Source organism: Carassius gibelio, chromosome A25 (genome assembly GCF_023724105.1).
Source record: "Carassius gibelio isolate Cgi1373 ecotype wild population from Czech Republic chromosome A25, carGib1.2-hapl.c, whole genome shotgun sequence".
In the NCBI taxonomy this organism is placed as follows: domain Eukaryota; kingdom Metazoa; phylum Chordata; class Actinopteri; order Cypriniformes; family Cyprinidae; genus Carassius; species Carassius gibelio.
The window spans coordinates 4,149,657-4,168,676 of NC_068395.1; the positions used below are offsets into that span (position 1 = coordinate 4,149,657).

The 19,020-nt window shown below is 34.4% G+C and overlaps 1 protein-coding gene and 1 pseudogene across 3 annotated transcripts in view; one reads left to right on the forward strand and one right to left on the reverse strand.

Annotated features, from left to right (window-relative positions):
- Window positions 1-2,781: 2,781 nt before the first annotated feature.
- On the reverse strand, window positions 2,782-6,191 carry LOC127946882 (protein saal1-like; annotated as a pseudogene).
- A 4,794-nt stretch (window positions 6,192-10,985) lies between these two features.
- The window catches only part of LOC127947043 (mucin-2-like), a 37,138-nt gene continuing 29,103 nt past the window's right edge, over window positions 10,986-19,020 (forward strand). For all 3 annotated transcript variants that reach the window (XM_052543943.1, XM_052543945.1, XM_052543944.1), the window contains exons 1-13: window positions 10,986-11,148; window positions 12,101-12,362; window positions 12,474-12,588; window positions 14,916-15,006; window positions 15,164-15,285; window positions 15,404-15,629; window positions 15,741-15,866; window positions 16,363-16,477; window positions 16,763-16,901; window positions 17,028-17,141; window positions 17,493-17,559; window positions 17,749-17,886; window positions 18,830-18,994. In XM_052543943.1, coding sequence (XP_052399903.1) covers window positions 11,076-11,148; window positions 12,101-12,362; window positions 12,474-12,588; window positions 14,916-15,006; window positions 15,164-15,285; window positions 15,404-15,629; window positions 15,741-15,866; window positions 16,363-16,477; window positions 16,763-16,901; window positions 17,028-17,141; window positions 17,493-17,559; window positions 17,749-17,886; window positions 18,830-18,994 — 1,753 coding nt within the window. In that variant the 5' untranslated portion in view covers window positions 10,986-11,075. The remainder of the gene's footprint in view (window positions 11,149-12,100; window positions 12,363-12,473; window positions 12,589-14,915; window positions 15,007-15,163; window positions 15,286-15,403; window positions 15,630-15,740; window positions 15,867-16,362; window positions 16,478-16,762; window positions 16,902-17,027; window positions 17,142-17,492; window positions 17,560-17,748; window positions 17,887-18,829; window positions 18,995-19,020) is intronic.

Genomic DNA, 19,020 nt, shown 5'->3' on the forward strand with positions numbered 1-19,020 from the left:
AAGCAGGTTTGCCGAATGATGTCTGGCATTCCCTGAAGAGCCAGAACATCACAATCCATTTTGGATATACAAAACCACTGTGTGAGAGAGTGCAACTAGAGACAAGGGAAAGTGTGAGTGTGTTTATACATTTTTTTGTGTTAATTTAGAATATTTTTGTTTTATGATTTAGTGGCACAGAGAACATGCATATCCTAGACAGACCCTTTACTGATAACCTGGCCCAGTTCAATAAAGGGAATTTACTCAAACACACACACACACACACAAATAGTGATAAAGGTCAACTTTAACAGTAATATATAAAAAAAGCTTCCTGTCTAATTCTGTTCTCACAGATCTAGCATGAACTGGATGCACGGCATCTGCTGTATGCAAAAATCTGCTTTGCATTATAAATGAGTTCAGCAGGGATGAACAATAGCATGTGTTTGAATTGTGAAACTTTTTACTGGAAGTGAGTCACTTAATTTCACACTATATACATATAAAAGTGCATACAAAAGCAAGGTGTTTTTTCATGTACACTGACTCATCGTGTGTCATTCTTGTCAGAAGATGGTCATTTTAGGAGCTTCATCTCCGACAGAACAAACACAAAACATATGCTATCAGTGGATCAGCAGAACCCCACTGCTATACATGCAGATTCACTAGGAATCAGTCATTTCAATAGCTGTCAGGTTCGGGCTGAGAATTCACTACATTCTGACATTTCAAAGCCAGGGAGGGTTGCAAGTTCACTGGACCCTGTTTCCATTCATGCAGATGGACTGTCATTACTGATAGACATCAAAATGTTCCTGAAGGCTTCCTAACACTTCCTTCTTTACACATATATCATGTCAGGTACAAGATAAACAAGTTTAAAAGCAAACAGAAAGAAAGAAAGAAGAATGTTACAGTAAATCAATTGTTTACTTAAATATTATGTCACTATTTACTCACTCTCATGTTATTCCAAACCAGTTATTTCTGTGTGGAACAATGTTTTTATTTTCAATGCAAAAAAAATTAATAAAAAAAATAATGCATATCTTAGGACTGATTAAGATTATTTTCACTTTGATAAATCCATTTCTTAATTTCTTCTCTTTCTCTCTCTACACACACACATTTATAAAGAGAAATATATAAATAAATATTATATATATAATAAATTAACACACACACACACACACACACACACACACAAAAAAAATCTATATTTACCTATGACAGGTATGTTAAATTTAGGGTAATTTTGAACACATATAAAGGCTTATAAAGGCTTGGAATATAGTATTTATTATACAATTATGATACTTTTCAGTCCTTTTTGGAGTTTGACAGCTGTGGGCACTATAAACTGTCCATGTATTGAAAGAAAGGAAAACATTATAGGGTGAGTAAATAATGACAGAATTCATCTTTAAACAGTTAGTACACACCATCAAGTATGAGATGGCATCAGAGTTATTCTGGGATCTCCAGCATGAACCAAAAGAAAGTTTCATTGTGTGCATGTTGACAGGAGAGATAAACAGCAGCTGAAGGAGGCTGTGATGAGAAGGCAGCTCCACGGCCAGCGCACAAGCAGCTGGACGAACGAGTGAAAAAAAGGACGTACGTGCCAGAGAGCACAATGCAGACGTGTGCTTGCATGTGTCACGTGCCTGCTGACTACTCCAAAGACCTCATTCATGTTTAATGACATGCATTGTTGAGTTCCTGATCCAGTTGTCTGTTCATCAAATGGAATTTCTGAGGTAATCAATCATAAAGATACCACTGACTTTATACGAACCATAATGAGGTGAGTACCACTAAATAATGGCAAAGTTTGTGGATGTTTTTTGGGATAATTTATGCCACACTTAAACCCTAAATAAAACGCTGGCATCTGATTTTACCCGGGGTAAATGTGATTTTTTTATTTCTTAGGGGGAGCTAATTTTAACAACCAAATTAATTGGTTTGTGAAAAGAGGGAGTTAAGTGGAGAGTGGAGAACCGGGGTTAAAAAATAAGATGTATTCCTGTAAAGGAATATTCAGATGTACATTTTGATGAAAGATTAGAAAGAGAATTTTTTTTTTCATTGGAATAATGTGAACCAATGAATCAAACACAACAACTAGACCAGTGGCATGTATTAAGAAAGTGTGAATAATGTCAATTTTGACTGTAAAAATGCCAAAAAGTAAAAAAAAATAAAACATTCATCTTATGTTCACAAAGGTGCATTTATCTGAACAAAAATACAGTATAAACACTTATTATTATCATCAATGTTGAAACAGTTGTGCTGGTTAATATATGTATTTTTTCAGGATTTGATCGATAGAAAGTTCAAAACAATTGTGTAATATTATGAATGTCTTAACTGTCACTTTTGATCAATTTAATGTGTCAGTTTATTTGCTCGTGCATTTCTGCTGTATGCCTTAATAAATAATAAAATAAATAAGATGGCTCAGTTACTAAATGTCAAAGGTTTGGGGTTTGTGTGCATTTCAATCCAAATGTATGAGTTTTACTGGCTGTTGTAAACATCTAACATAGTAGACTAGAAAGTGGGCGAAGTGCATTTTAGGTCATGGTGCATGTTCTGGGCATCAGTTGGATGATGATTGATTGACAGCTGCTAATCATCAATGTTGATGCTTTCACTTCTACATGAACAGCGATTCCTCCATCTCAACCAGTCTTCTGTCATCTCGTATCAGTTAAGCGTTCTCTCAAACACTCAGTGGTCTGGATCTAACAAACTCAAGGGCTTCCTCAGCTTGAGGTGAGACTGTCAGATCTTCCTCAGGTAGAGCTAAAAACAGACACATGTCAATCAAAAGTCCTTGTAAACCTGAGCATATGGCCTTTTCAGGCCAACCAAGATTCCCTCAAAAACAAAAAGCCAGTGGCTTAAAATCACGTAAACGTGGTTAAAATTAGCCCCCATCTGCTTTCCATTCAGGCCAGGTTGAGATCCCAGCTGAGTGTCTGGCTGTGTCTCTCTCAGGTCCTCCTCCTACACACCACATTTCCATAAGAATGCAGCACGCTCTGCATATCAATCCCAACTCTTAATTAAAGAGCTGCTATATTCCTGCTGGCGTCACATACGCGGGAAGTGCGCAGTAGTCCCTTTCTCCCCGTTCTGTTGGCCATTTGGAAAGCAAATGAGGGAGGTGATCACAGCACAGACGTGGCACGCACGTTTGCAGGACACCTGATGGGTTTTTTAGCAGGGAACATCAGTAAACACTCCAAGTGTGTGTAAAAAAAAAAAAAAATTACAAAAAAAGGAGGAGAAGAGCGTAGCGCTGTTACATGTTGAGGTACAAGAGTGCCAACCGAAGACACACAGCTTCTCTCTTCCTTGACTATGGATGATAACAGATCCTGAAGATTAAAGGGAAGTTTCAATAAAGGAATATGTAATATATTTAACATTTGTATGTTTTAATTTAGGAATTTAGAAATTAATTGTATATTTTCATAGTATAATATAATACAACACAATTTGTTCTTAATATAGTATACTATTTTATATATTAACTTAAAATGTATATATTGTAAAATAAAATGTATTTGTTTGTAAATTTGTAAAAATGTACATTTTTTATACATCACATTTTTATAATATAATTTAACATAATAATACATAAAACTTAGAATTTAATTTAGTTTTATTATTTATTATCGTAAACATAACTTTATTTTTTTTATAATATAATATAGAATATTTGTACAAAATTATACTTGTATAATACTTTTTTAAATTTAATTTATATATATTTTTTTTATTGAAATGATAACAAGTTAGAATTGAATAATGTATTACTGTTTTGTAGCTGCCAATCTCACCTTTTTCAGTTCTATAAGGATGGCTGAGAGGAACTCGGCTGTGGTTTCAACTAAAGCTTTTAGCTGTTCATCTTTCACTTGCTTCTCTTCTTCTTTCTGACTCTCGTCTGATTGTGAGTTTCCAGCTGTTCGGCTCTGACGGCATTCAGCGCTGAACTGCAGGATGCGAATAAGACTTCCTAATAATTCTGAACCTGATATGAATAAAGAAACATTATGAAACCAAACAGCAATACAACAGCAAACATTCAACAAACAAAGCAATGCATCTGACACTGGAGACGAGGTAAAAACAAGAAATCACTGCATAAAATAAAAATGTATACTATAAGGACATATTAAATTGATCAAAAATGTCAGTAAAGATGTTACAAAAGATTTCTATTTCAACTAAATGCTGAATCTTGAATACAGTGTATCACCATTTCAACACAAATATTAAGCAGCACAACTGTTTTCAACATTGATAATAATGAGGAACGTCTTGAGCATCAAATCAGTGTATTAGAATGATTTCTGAAGGATCACGTGACACTGAAGACTTGAGTAATGATATCTTAAAATTCAGCTTTGCATCATAGGAATAAATTATATTAAACAGCAATATTACAGTTTTTACTGTATTTTTGATCAGATAAATGCAGCCTTGGTGAGCATAAGTGACTGAATATCAGAGAAGGAATGCCAATGTGTAGCTAAAGTGAGAATGTTATTGCCCCTAACAAAAACGTTAAATATAAATACATTTTCAGGGTCGGTGTGTGTGTGTGTGTCACCCAATGCCTGCATGCCCTCTTCTACTGTAATCAGAAGCTTGAGTGAATGAAGACACACTTCCAGATCCTCTGGACTTTCTGACCTACAAAATGTGAGCCTAAATTCATATTTGTAAAACAACATTAATCAGATTCAGGTGGAACGTCATCTCTTCCTCTAGCAGCAGACAGAAGGATATGTTGGTAGTAAACAGTTCGGACAGACAGACGAGCAGAAGGTCACATCACCTTAATTAACGTGTCTCACCTAAGCTGTGCGGCGGCCTCAAGCAGAGAGGACACAATGTCCTTCTGTGTGTCCTTATTTGGGTCATTGTTGCTGGGTGGGGTGGACACCCAACTCTTCATCATCTCCTCATCCTCATCAAAGAGCTTATCCACCAGCTCCCCAACCTTAACCAGCAAATCCACTGCAGAGAGAGAGAGAGTGTGTTTGGCGTCCCAATACTTGAGAGGCTCAAATCCGTTTTATTAATTCAAACTAGCGTTAAAACATATCAAATGTAAGTATTTTGAATTTCTATTTTGTATTTTAATGTAAAATGGCAATTCATTTGAAGTATGTTGATGAATTTACAATTTTAAGTGAATATATAACCTTTAATATATATTATTTTTTATAAGAAATATTAACATAAATAAGAATTACCTAAACTTATTAATTATTCATTAAGCAATCAAATGCATAAACTATCAACAACTATTTAACTAATAACTAAATATTGGCTATTAAGCCAACATTTGGTCCCAAACTAACACATTTTGTTTTTATAAAGTTCATAAAAAACTAATATAAACAATAATAAAGACACAAAAACAAACAATAAATATGAACTGATATCCAGTTAACTTACGTACTTTTTAATGTTAACCTTTTTAATTATTTAAAATATAAATTCAACAAATTATATATGATTTATATATTAAATATTAACATGTATACAAATGAATAATAAAAAGCTAATGTTGGTTATTTATTAGTAGTAGTGAATGTGTATTTAATGTTAATTTCTAAAAAGCAAAAATCACTCATGGGAAAAATAAATATATGCATAAGTTTGTGCCTTTTTTTAAGTACCTTTAGCAACATTTTGAAATATCACTGACCACTGGTGCAGCTGCTCATGATGAAACACAGACGGCTGCTGTTGAATCCTCTCCAGCCACACGGGGGCGACATCAGGCTAACACTGGCACATGAGCAGGAGCCTGAGGAAGCCACAGTAATGCAAGTCAAACAACCACATACAGTAGAATGCAGCATATATTGCGAAGTTTTCTTAAATTTTGTAACAGGGCTTTATCAGCACTGACCTGCAAGTTTCCGCAGGTGGAACACTGTCCCCGAGCAGCAGAAGCAACACAGAGCTGAGATCCAGATAACAAGTCAGACATGTTTTCATTCAACAGAATTAGCAGGATAGTATTTACAAAACTATGTCAACTATTCTGAAGGGTGTTGAATCCAATTTGTTTCAGTTTGCCTCATACATATGTCCCATACTTTACACAAGTCCTCTGTCAGTTCCCCTGAAGAATCACTCAGCCCATTTTCTTGATCTGTCACCATCTAGAAGGTGATTTAACTATATATTAGGAAATAAATGAAGGAATTGCACAACTTCGAGAAAGTTTCTGATGATAGACAGAGATTAATATATATATATATATATATATATATATATATATATATATATATATATATATATATATATATTACTTTAGAATAATATTTATACAATTATGATACAAATTATAAAGACAATTATAATTAAAAAGGGTCAAATTATATTGAAATGTGATTTAAAAAAAGAAAACTTTAAAACATACCAATATTTTTCATCTGACCTGTACTTATTAAAATATATAAAAGAGAAGTGATAACACTAAAAAACAGAAGAGTCAGTGTTTGCTGTACACCGTAGTCTCAGTCTTATCTTCCTCTGGTGGAGGTGATGGGTTGCGGTCCATCTCTGTGGAGGGTCCACAACTGTCTGCATCCACCTCCTCCTGAGAGCATCTGCCATTGTGCTCTAATGAACCGAGTATATGTGATAAAAGCATGAGGGATGAGATAAAAATGAATGCATGCATAAACCTCCAATACACAGCATACAACACATGCATGCATGCAAAAAATAAAAGTCTGACATAAAGTATAAATGCCTGCACAAACCTCTCATGCACCCTAAATGCATACAAAACATGAATGACTACATGTTTGCATTTAACCTCACAGTCATTCAGAAATGCAGGCATTCAATGTTATCCGAGAAATTTTAAAGCCTGATCTAAATGCATGGATAAATCGAGTTCATGAAATAAATGCATGCATTTTATTATTTCTTTCTCTGTGATTAATGTGTATAACAATGAGTTGCGTTAAGACATGAGTCCAACAGGCAAGTGTGAAATGAAAACTAGCAGTGGTGTATGTTTAAAACTCGAAAGGTTTTTCAGGTTTATATATAATAACTACCGGTTAAACAGTATTAAACATTATATATATATATATATATATATATATATATTAGTGCTGTCAATCGATTAAAAAAAATTAACTAATTAATCGCACCAATTTTTTAAAATTAATCGCGATTAATCGCGATTAATCGCAATTAAAAGACTGAAACTTTTTGGATATTTAAATGTAAAATGTAAATAATTGATGTAAACTCAAGACAAAGAAACTATTTAAATTCAAAATATGATTGTTTATTGGAATTTTTGTTTAACTTGTAACACAGATTTTCTCATGTAAACAACATACCTGCAATAAACCATCAATATCCTCCAAATTAACTGTTGGCTTGAAAGCCATATTTATTACAGAAATAAAAACACAGGCATGTAAGTACCATTTGAATTTCAAAACAATCAATGCCAATAAAAAACAAAAATGATTTCCATGTTGAATTCTAAGTGGACTGCAAAAAAATTCCAAAGTATAGTCATTGCCAGTGCTTTAAGTGGGCCAGTACGCACCTGTACTCAGTACTGCCACTTCCAAATATAGCTCTTGAGTGTACTGCCACCTCTCCATGCGCCCAGAACGTGCTTTTAGCGTACCGGTACGCTCATTTGGACATCTGTTTTAATAGAGGTTTTAATCTTTTACCTGCACTGCCGATTTTCAGAGCGCCCTTCACAATGCAAGCTTCCTAATTCATCCCACCCAGAGCAGAAACTACATTACCCATTCACCCTTAAGTTATACAAGTGAATAGCGCATGTGTCGCTTTTCCCACTGTTAAGTGTCAACAACTCAACGTGGCCGGAGAAGGTGTGTGAAACTTGTTGTGAGTTATACTAAAGCAAAATCTTGAGTATTTATTGTCTGATAAACATTAAAAACTGTCTGCGGAGGTTGAGTCGTCCTGCAGCCCCCGCTGGCTGTTCATTGGCTGCAGCATCTTTTTTCTAAGTTCTAAAAAAATACCATAGACGGCAAGGCACAAATTTAGATATTCATTTATCTAATTAATCTATAGACTATGCACAAAGACAATATGATATTTTTGTCCCCTTTTTGTTTTAAAGCTTGATGAAGAGAGAGAGCGCAAGTTGCTGCAGCTGCGAGGAGGACAGTGATGCACGCGCACAGGAGTGATTGACAGTTCGCGGCAATGTGTTAAAAAAATACTCCGCTACACAATTATTTCGTTATTTTTGTTTAAGCTTATTAACGTTAGCATTACAGAAAGGTCTGATTTACGCACTGTTACGGTCATTGTTTTTTTTTTTTTTTATTTAAACAATGACATTTGAGTTCATGATTTTAATGTTGCTGTTTCTTATGGCAGACTAAATGAAGAGTAATGTTTCTTGTGGCAGACTGAAGAGTAATCCGGCAGAGTTTTATACTGAAACTTTCCGTCTAAAAGTCCTTCCTTGGTCTTATCCATATTTCTTTGCACGTTGAACACACATAGGCCACAACTGGAAATAAAAAAAACTGCAACCGCGTTAATTGCGTTATTTTTCTTTAACGCGTTAAATATTTCAAATTAATCGAATGCGTTAACGCGCTAATTTTGACAGCACTAATATATATATATATATATATGTTACTGCAAAACTCTACACACAAATCCCTACATTTCTCAGTGCTTACACCATGTGGTCATTTAGAAAGCACTAGCATTCAGTATTGTTCACTCAAGCCTGCACAGTTTTGAGCTCAGTTAGCACACAATTACCCAAGTGGAAACACTAGGAGTCAGAATTGATCACACACCAATCAGAACCTTCGGTGGATAAAGGGCCAGCTTACGGCTTACAGTTTGTCTCCGTGGCTTTGGTGCATTTCTCTAAACAGAAATTCAATTCTCAAAACTACTTTTTCAACCTCCACTTCATTTAGTCACTTGTGCACATCATAACATTTTTGATCTTTTGATCAAGTTGCGATTGCTTAATCATGCAACTGATTGTGTACATTAGTCTGCGGTTTCCTACATTATCAGTTGCTATTGTAATGTTGCTCAAATGATTCATACATTTCTCTGAAATAGCTCAAAGGTACATCTCATGTGGTTGGTCAGGCCACTAGTAAAATTGTAACTGTGAATCATATCCAATTAATGTGTACATTTGTACTTTTGAAATGGCATAAGAAGTGCAGCGCCTGCATTTCAATACAGTAACTGTCACAACTGTTTCATAGTTTACATCAGGTAATACTAACAGAGTGCAGTGTTTTATGGACAACATGACTAAACATTTTCCTATCTTGTTTGTGAACAATGACACAAGGACATCAGGCATGTGAGAGGACTTCACCTCCGCTGTCTGGCCTGTTCAGGTTCAGGATAGCCTGCGATGTTGAAGAGGATCTTCAAAAATGGGATAATGTTACATTTATATATTTATTACTGTTTTTTTGTAGTATTGTTTTGAATTTATCTCATCAGTGTGTAAAACTGTGTTGAAGTGTGTGTGTTTTTGACTGTTTGTGTGTCGTATCTGAGAGAAAAAAGATTGAGCTGTTTCGAGTTGAGTTAGATTAATAGTTGATGTTTTAGATGGATGTTTAATAATTTATGTTGCTAAAATAACATTCTGTTCCATAAATGCACTGTCTGCTTGTTGATTTAGCTACTTTTCAGTACACTTTAAATTTGCTACTGTTACAATTAAAAATCATAGAAGGGTAAAAAATTGGTATGTTGTATGGAAAACAGCTTCAGTAAATAAAATTGATAATCTGTGTGTTAAATGTGCAAATAATCATTGCATTGAAAATAATCAGTCATACTGGTGGCATTTAAAATTCTGCTTAAGGCTCCATTAAGGCTTGGGGCGGCACTATGCTAGACTAGGCTAATACAGTTTTTTTTTTACTCTTTGATATTTTTATTTTTATTTATTTATTTAATTTTATTAATTCAGATTTTTTTACTCTTTTTTTTGGAATTACTTTTTATTAAATTTTTAAAAAAAACGTAATTATTGTTTTATTTTGTTCCATTTTATACTGCTGTTAATACTGTAAAATTTTTTGATGACTAATCTTTAGTTTCCGGATGAACTATTTTTCGAAAGGTCCCCAGGGTCAAACATGCTTAAAAAAATAGCTGAAGAAATACTCATAAACGGTTATGCGTGACATCACATTTCTTACAAGTCTGATATCTTGAACAAGAAAAGGAGAATGATATGAGCGCTGCCGGATGGTGGACGGTCAGTTTGTTTTAATTTGTGAAAGCACTGGTGGCATTCAGCTTGAGTCACACCTGTGTACCTGCAGAGATGCTGAACGTCAGATTATCTGCAACACACACAGGATGTTCAAACCTAACGTGCAATCATGATCACACAACATTTACTGGCATATTGCTGCAAGCTTGATGGGAAATTTGATACTTTTGACACATTTATGATCATATCCTACTTGAGAAATTCATATGCAGGTCTACAAAGTAACTCAGGACACTAAAACTCTAGTTATTTGCACAAAACCATTAGTCTTCAATCCGTTCCCCATATCAGCTGCTGAATGGTTTATTAATCACTCATTGTATATTTATTTTGCAGGATTTAGAGTTGAATGTTATTTTTTCTAATCCTCAAAAGCTGTAAATGATTAACTCTCTGCTGTAAATATAATATTCATTGAATATATTTTAATAAACGTCTCATAAAACATTGCTGAGAGTGGCAGAAAAACTGCTGCTCGCACACACACACACACACACACACACACACACACACACACACACACACACACACACACACACACACGCACACACACGCACGCACACACACACCCACACACATGCCATCACTGGCCTTTTGTAATAGCAGGTTGATTTTTTTTCTGTAACACACACCACAGAAAGCTGGCAGACCCTCCCTGCAGGGTGGAGAGAGAAAGATGTGAGAAATTATATAAAAGATGGTATGAAAAAAAAATCCAACAGTTCTGGAGCTGTACCTGTAGACCTCTCTCACCATGGAGTGGAGAGCATCCACGGTCTCCGTACTGCTTCTGGCACTTACCGGCATTCAGGTTAATTCAACCATGGGTAAGAGTCAACTTTCAGTCAAAAACCTCCTACTTGAAATTATTCTTAAGGGGTTTCATTTGTCTCGTTTATTTTATTTTATTTTATTTTATTTTATTTTATTTTATTTTATTTTATTTTATTTTATTTTAATTAATTAATTAATTTAGATTTTTTATTATTATTATTATTATTATTATACTCCAAAAGCTTTGATGATAAATATTTCTATTTTTGAATGAATTAATTATTTTTCTAAAGGTTAATAATCCCATATTTGAATAAATATCCCCAAAAAATGATTTTTTAAAATAACAATAATTATTATTATTATTAATAATGTTTAAGTGTTTGAGAATTTAAGTATGTACATCAGTTATTAAGTTAAAAAATAAATGTGAAATGAATAGTTTCAAGTTGTGAAGATCATAGTTTCGTCACCTGAACCTGATACGATCAGTTGACCATTGATGACTTGCCTCAGAAGTTACTAAATATTTCCAGTTGCAAAAAAGTGACAACGTTTATTTACTTCCCTTCATGATGACTTGAAGTTCAGCTTGTTCAATTTTGCATGAATTTGTGGATTGACCGTTTCGTACAAATGTGAAAGTGACCAAATCGAAAGTTATCTGAGTATGTCATATGCATTACTGAATTGTCATTGAGTTTACAAACAGAGAGCATAATTGTAATTAAAGTTTAAGGACATATAGTTCAAATTTAAATACATTTATATAACATCTGTAAGCATGGATTTTTTTTAATAATACATTACGTTTTACATACATACATTATTTCAGTGATCAACTTTCCAAATGCCACACAAATTTGTGTTTAAATGATTTTTAATGAATTATATTTTAATTTATGACCTGTGGTAGAAGAACAAAAATTTGCCAAATGCTTTAGATTCTCTCAAACTTTTCATATTTCTTTCTTTCTTCCTTTTTTTCTTTCTTTCTCTCTTCAGTCTATCCCAGTAACCATGTCAACAGCATCTGCAGCATGTGGGGAGACTTCCACTTCAAGACGTTCGATGGAGACGTGTACCAGTTCCCAGGCATGTGCGAGTATAACCTGGTGTCTGACTGCCAAAGCCTCATTCACCAGTTCTCGGTTCACGTGAAGAGAACAGAAAACAGCACTGGGCCGAAGATCAGCAGGGTGTTGATTACCATCAATGACATCGGTGTTGAGTTGACAGAGAAACAGGTCCTAGTCAATGAAGAAAAGTAAGATTCTGGGAATCCCAGCTGCTGCTTAAATCTTTTTTACAGATTGAAAAGGCTTTAAAATGTATTCTGGTTGGTCAATCTTTCATTTGAATCTTTTCTCTTGTTCAGAGTAAAGCTGCCGGTGCAACTCGCAGGGATTCTTGTGGAAGAGAACACAATTTACACCAGACTCTATTCCAAAATGGGCATCACTGTCAAGTGGAATAAAAATGATGCTGTTATGGTGAGCTTGTAGTCTAGTTTGGTTCATCATGAGCACAAAATACATATTTATTAACAGGTTTTCAAATGGATATCAGAGTTATTAAAAGATTCAAAAACCTAAAATACACTAAACTTGCTTTATTCCTTCCAAGATGGACAACCGATCAGTAATTGAGTCAGATTCATGGATTAAATCAGTACGCTAAATACAGTAAAAATATAGCCTATGTTCACAGACAGAAACCAGGATTAGGCCATAGTTCAATTAGGACATTTAAATAATTTTTCATAAACATTGCTCAGAAAACACATTATTGGTGTGCATCTTGAGACAAGACAAACAGGGGCATGTCTATCTTACTGACAAAATGTCGAGAGCGCAGTAATGTAGCACGAAAGCACATCCATAAAATGCACGAGCACAAACCTCTCCACTCACAAGACTGGATATGCACTTTTAAATATTGTTCTATTTATTTCATTATGCAATACTTATTTAAGTGCGAACTGTAAATATGCATTTATTAAATTATTTAATTTAGTGCATTTGTATTTTCAACTTCAACTATTTTATTTAATGCATTTGTATTTTATTATTTTTATATATAGTTCTACAATAAAAACTTATCAGCCAGGCCCAGTGATTTTGTTCTACAAATAAATCACTGAGGTCCTTCTGAAATTAGTGAGGGTGCTCTAGTCTTAATGCACATTTTAACATATTTTGTCTCATCCATTGCTCTGGTTATCACTATGTCAGTCACTGCTATTTCGAGAGTGAATCCCACATAACTATACGTATGTCATTCACAAAACTCTGCAAAGAGTGTGCGGCCCAAAAAAAAACAAAAGTTCTATATTTCGAATGGATTTTAGCCTAGAAAGCCAGCAAAGAGCACTCCTTTTATAATCAGTAAAAAACTGTTACTCTTTGTTCATCGCAATCTCTGTTATGATCAATGAATTCTTTCACGGTGCGATCAATCTATTATTTCCATTATTTATATTATAATGAACAGATTCAACTGTATAACTCGGCACGGAGCAAAACCTGGTGTGTGTTGCAAACTTTAGGTGTGACAAAACCAGCATATACTTACTGACATGAGGATGATGAAAATGGGTTGAACTGAGTAAAGCCTTTAAGTGTTTTTCTCCACTGAATATGCAAAAGTTTTCCTGTGTTAACATCTAATTTATTCTATTTTATTCAACCCAAAAATATTAACCTAATTAATCTACAGTATACACTAGATTTCTGTGATAAAAATGACATTTAAGGATTAGATCAGGTAGAAATAGCTCCCTTAAATAACATTTCTAGGTTAGCATTTCTTAATATTGTACCATAGATTCTACAAGTTTTTTTTTTTTTTTCCTCTTCATGGTCATTTTAGTTGTTTTGCAGCCTCCATCTTTTAAAGCAGTGCCCATTTCTTTCCATGAATTTGGTTTCATGGTTTTTCATTTTATCCTATCGTTACCCAAAACTATAATTTGAAGGTAGAATTTCATTGTTATAGTTGTGGAGCAGTATATTCTTTAAAGGGTACATTATGCTTTTTAGAATGGAAAAATAATCTAAATTTTAATTGGTCAATCAGCATATTTTCTGTATGTCACAACCGAATACCGAGCTCACTGATGGGCAGGATAGCAAACTGTCAATAATTCAGACGTCGAAATACATGATTGACAGACCCAGTAGGCTACTTTAAAATCACGATGGAGATGGCGTTTTCTAGTCATAGGAAGACAACATGTTTAAGAACAGGTGTTTGGCTTTTATGGCATTTTGACGTTCATAATCTTTTGAGTTGAAGTTGAAGGAGCAGAATGTATTTATTGCACAACACGACAGTTTTTAATTGTCGATAACTAGTTTACACCACAGGAAACCAGTAGCAGACATTTCAAGGGAGTGACCAGACAGTGAATGATTGAGCATATTGTGCAAGATGAAGCAACGTGGAGTTACAATAAATGCTATATAAGGCAATGGTCCGTTACAAACTGAAATGTACAGTATATCTGTCCTGATGAACATGGTTGTTTCCAATACTGAATTTCAGTCGGCAAGTAATATTCACTGGTGTATAACACTGACGAATAATAATAAATATATAATTATGGTATAATTTGGTACCATTGTATTGTTACCACCATTGTTTTCCAAGGGCGGGCACTGGCCTTTTCCTACAAGACTCAACACATATTATGTCTATTCCATATTCTAGTCTTTTGCTTGTTCTAATCACATAACATTAATACTGACATAAAATCCAAACGGCCAAAAAAATTATGGCAATTGATGTAACAATGAAGTTCTATCTGGTCCTTTGTTAGGTGGAACTCGACTCCAAATATTCCAATCGCACTTGTGGGCTGTGTGGCGATTTCAATGGCGTCCCAGTGTATAACGAGTTCATTGACTCCGGTAAGTCACATTTACAGCCTGAATTCTTACTTTTCAATATGTAGTCACTTTTAGCCAATTGTGAACAGTATGAATGATTATACCTCATGGATTTCAAATTTGATGTATCTCCAAGAGTTTTAAGAATATCCCAGGTCAAATGTCTTATTCATTGCAGGACGGAGGATTGGCTATGTTGAGTTTGGTAATAAGCACAGAGTTCGCAACCCAATGCATGCCTGCGAAGATCCTTTTGAAAACGTAGATGAGAAAAATGTGGTCAACAAATGTGAAAAAGTTGTAAGTTATAGAAGAAAGTTTATGATTCTCTATGTCCCAAAAGCAACTCAGAATTCTAGTTTTGTTACCTAATATGAACCTTTGAGATTCAAGATGTTTCATGTCCTTTTCACAACAGCAGACAGATTGTGCTGACCTTTTGAAGGATGAGAAATGGTCTTCCTGTCGCTGGGTTTTGAACCCTGAGCCGTATATCAAGGCCTGTACGAATGATATTTGCTCACGTCAAACTAAAGATAAAGACAGCAAAACCTCTGCGATCTGTGCGTCTCTGTCTGAATATTCACGTCTGTGCTCTCACGCTGGAGGAGCTCCGCCGAACTGGAGAACGGCAGCATTCTGTGGTAAGTACCTTGATAATCCCAGTGGAAATGATGGGATTCTTTTCTCTTGAGCTGTTCTTTTTTATTATTATTAGCAGATGTAAAGACTGTGTGTCTTGTGTTTTCGTGCAGCTGTGACATGTCCCTACAATATGGTACATTCTGAAAGCGGCTCCCCCTGTATGGACACATGCTCACACCAAAACACAAACTCACTATGTGAGGAACACAACACTGATGGCTGCTTCTGTCCGCCAGGTCAGCACCACTATTTCTATAATATAAACCATTATTTATTAATATAAACTACTGTTCAAAAGTCTTGTGTCATTTTATTCATCAAGGATGCATTCAATTAATCAAAAGTGACTGTCACTTTTGATTAATTGAATGCATCCTTGTTGAATAAAACAAATCAAATAATACAATTAATTTACTTTTTGATGTTACAAGATTTATATTTTTGAATAATCCTGAAAAAGAGTAAGCAGCCCAACTGTTTTCAACATCAGTGATAATAAGACATTTTCTTTGAGTGCCAAATTTCTGAAGGATCATGTGACACTGAAGAAGGATGAATTGAAGAATTATATATATATATATATATATATATATATATATATATATATATATATATATATATATATATATATATATATATATATTATTTTAAATTGTAATAAAGTTTTAGTGTCTTTTACTTATTTCTTTAGGATCCACATAAAGATATTGATGCATTGTGTCTTCATTATAGGAACTGTGTTTGATGACATTTCAAACAAAGGCTGCATCCCATCAGAAAGGTGTAAGTGCAAGCATGACCACATCTACAACACAGGAGAGATCCTACACAAAGATGAGGGAGAATGGTAATAAATCACATCTAACTCGGTTATACTCATATTTCTAATATATATATATGTATGGCAAATATTTTTTATATCCCAGTGCATTCTGTATTTTACTTGTATAGAAGAAATATATTTATATACGTCAATATACTATTAAATGCATATGCCTGACAAAATGCTAAATTATGATGCCATGGGAAAATGGTTATAAATACATAAAAACTTCAGAACTGTGATTTATCATGTTAACCGCTGAAGCTCATTGTTTTCAGCATCTGTTTGTAATTGTATGGTGTATTTCAGTGTATGTGAGGAGGGAGAATGGGTCTGTACGAGTATCCCCCGTCCTGGCCTGTGCTCTTTAGAGGAAGGATCTCACTTCACCACCTTTGACGGGAAAGAATTCACTTTCAATGGAGATTGTCACTATGTGCTTTCAAAAGTGAGCATGTCTTAGTTACTAACTACACCTTATTTAATTGCTAAAACATGTTGGGATTTAAGTTTGTATCCATGCTTTAGGAATATGTGAAATTTCCTAATAAATGTCAATTTCATGTTTTTGTAGGACTGTAACCAGACCAAGTTCAGCATACTGGGGGAGATTGCTCCTTGTTATACTCGTCAAACTGATACCTGTTTAAAGTCTGTTGTGGTGCTGTTTTACAACGACCTTAAAATTGTGCGTACACCTCTTAACTTCCTCAATCTTGTATATTTAGCTTTTATAGCAAACAAGTTTTTTTGACAGTATGAGTGTGTGATGTGATACATCAATCTAAGATCAAAAGACCTTTTGAAGGATGAGAAATGGTCTTCTTGTAGCTGGGTTTTGAACCGTGAGCCGTATATCAAGACCTGTACAAATGAAATTTGCTTGCATCAACCTAAAGATGAAGACACCAAAACCTCTGCGATCTCTGCTTCTATTTTTCTATTTTAATATATTTTAAAATGTGGTATATTCCCGTGTTTGCAATGCAAGAAATGTTAGTCTTCAGTGTCAACTGACACTGTGGTCTTTCTTCTTCAGCCTCTGATTATTAAAGCTGATGGGTCAGTACAGCACAACGCAGATATTTTACTTCCTTACATTACAGGTGAGGGAGAAGAAACTCTTTATTTATTTTCTGTGTTTTAGAGCCTATGTGCTAAATATATAACTATATATATATATATATATATATATATATATATATATATATATATATATATATATATATATATATATATATATATATATATATATATGAAGTGTTTTTCAAAGTCTTTAACTCTTTTTCTCTCAGCTGACTTCACGGTTTTCATGCCGTCATCGTTTCACGTCATGCTTCAGACCACCTTTGGGCTGCAGGTTCAGATTCAGCTAGTGCCTCTCATGCAGGTGTACATCACTGTGGACCAAAGCCTCCAGGGCAAGACTTGTGGTGAGACCTCCGTCTTAAAAATTAATTCATTTAACTTTTAAAAAGCATGTTAAAAAAGGTGGCTAATACCATTAGATATAATATGGCTAACTTCAGACACATAAGGCCTTATTTAACAACAGAGGCAGCCAAACTTTTTATGTATGCCATGATTTTTTTCTCACATATCATATTGTTTTACGAGCTGGTCCCAGGCAAACGTGACAACTCTTAAACCAATAGAAACCCTTTATAAGCAAACCTTAAAAATATTGGATCAAAAACCTATTAGCTATCGTCATTGCAATATTATTACTAAATATAATGTATTCAATTTTGATAGTTTTTTACATTACCTAGATGCCTGCCTTATTTTTAAAATTTTACATGGACTTGCACCTCCACCACTGGGTGAATTTATACATCAGAAGAACAGTAGTGGCAGGGCAACAAGGGCAGTTACCAGGGGAGACTGTGTTGTACCGTATAGACGTAGTAAGTTTGGTCAAACAGTCTTCTCAGTACGGGCCTCAAATTATTGGAACTGCCTCCCTATGGAACTCAGAGAGAGCACCGGCTATTTATCATTTAAATTTACACTTAAGAAATGGATTAAAAACACTCAAAACTGTAATCATTAAAAGTTGGTTTATCTTATCTTAGGTACTGCCCTTCTTTGTATTGTATTTATTATTATTATGTATCCATTTTGTTAAATTGTTTTGTTTTACATGTATTTTTTTATTTTATTATGATGCTGTGTCTACCTGCCAAGGGACTACAGATGAAAATTAGCTCTCTAGCTAACTCTGGCGCATTTACATTTTGAGTGTAAAATAAAAAATGTTAATTAATGTGCACTGTCCCTTTAAAAAAAAAAAAAAAAAAAAAAGCATGATAAAACATCTGAATTATAAAGTGAATCCATCATGATCGGTAATGTGTGATTTCTGTCTTCTTGCAGGTCTTTGTGGAAATTTTAACAAAGTGCTGTCAGATGATCTGAAGACCCCTCAGGGAGTGGTGGAGGGTACGCCGGTTTCCTTCGCAAACTCCTGGAAGTCCTCGTTCAACTGCCCCGACCGTACTGAGAGAATGGACGACCCCTGTTCCTACAGCAGTGACAGCGGTGAGAGACTCTTTGATTCTGAAGTC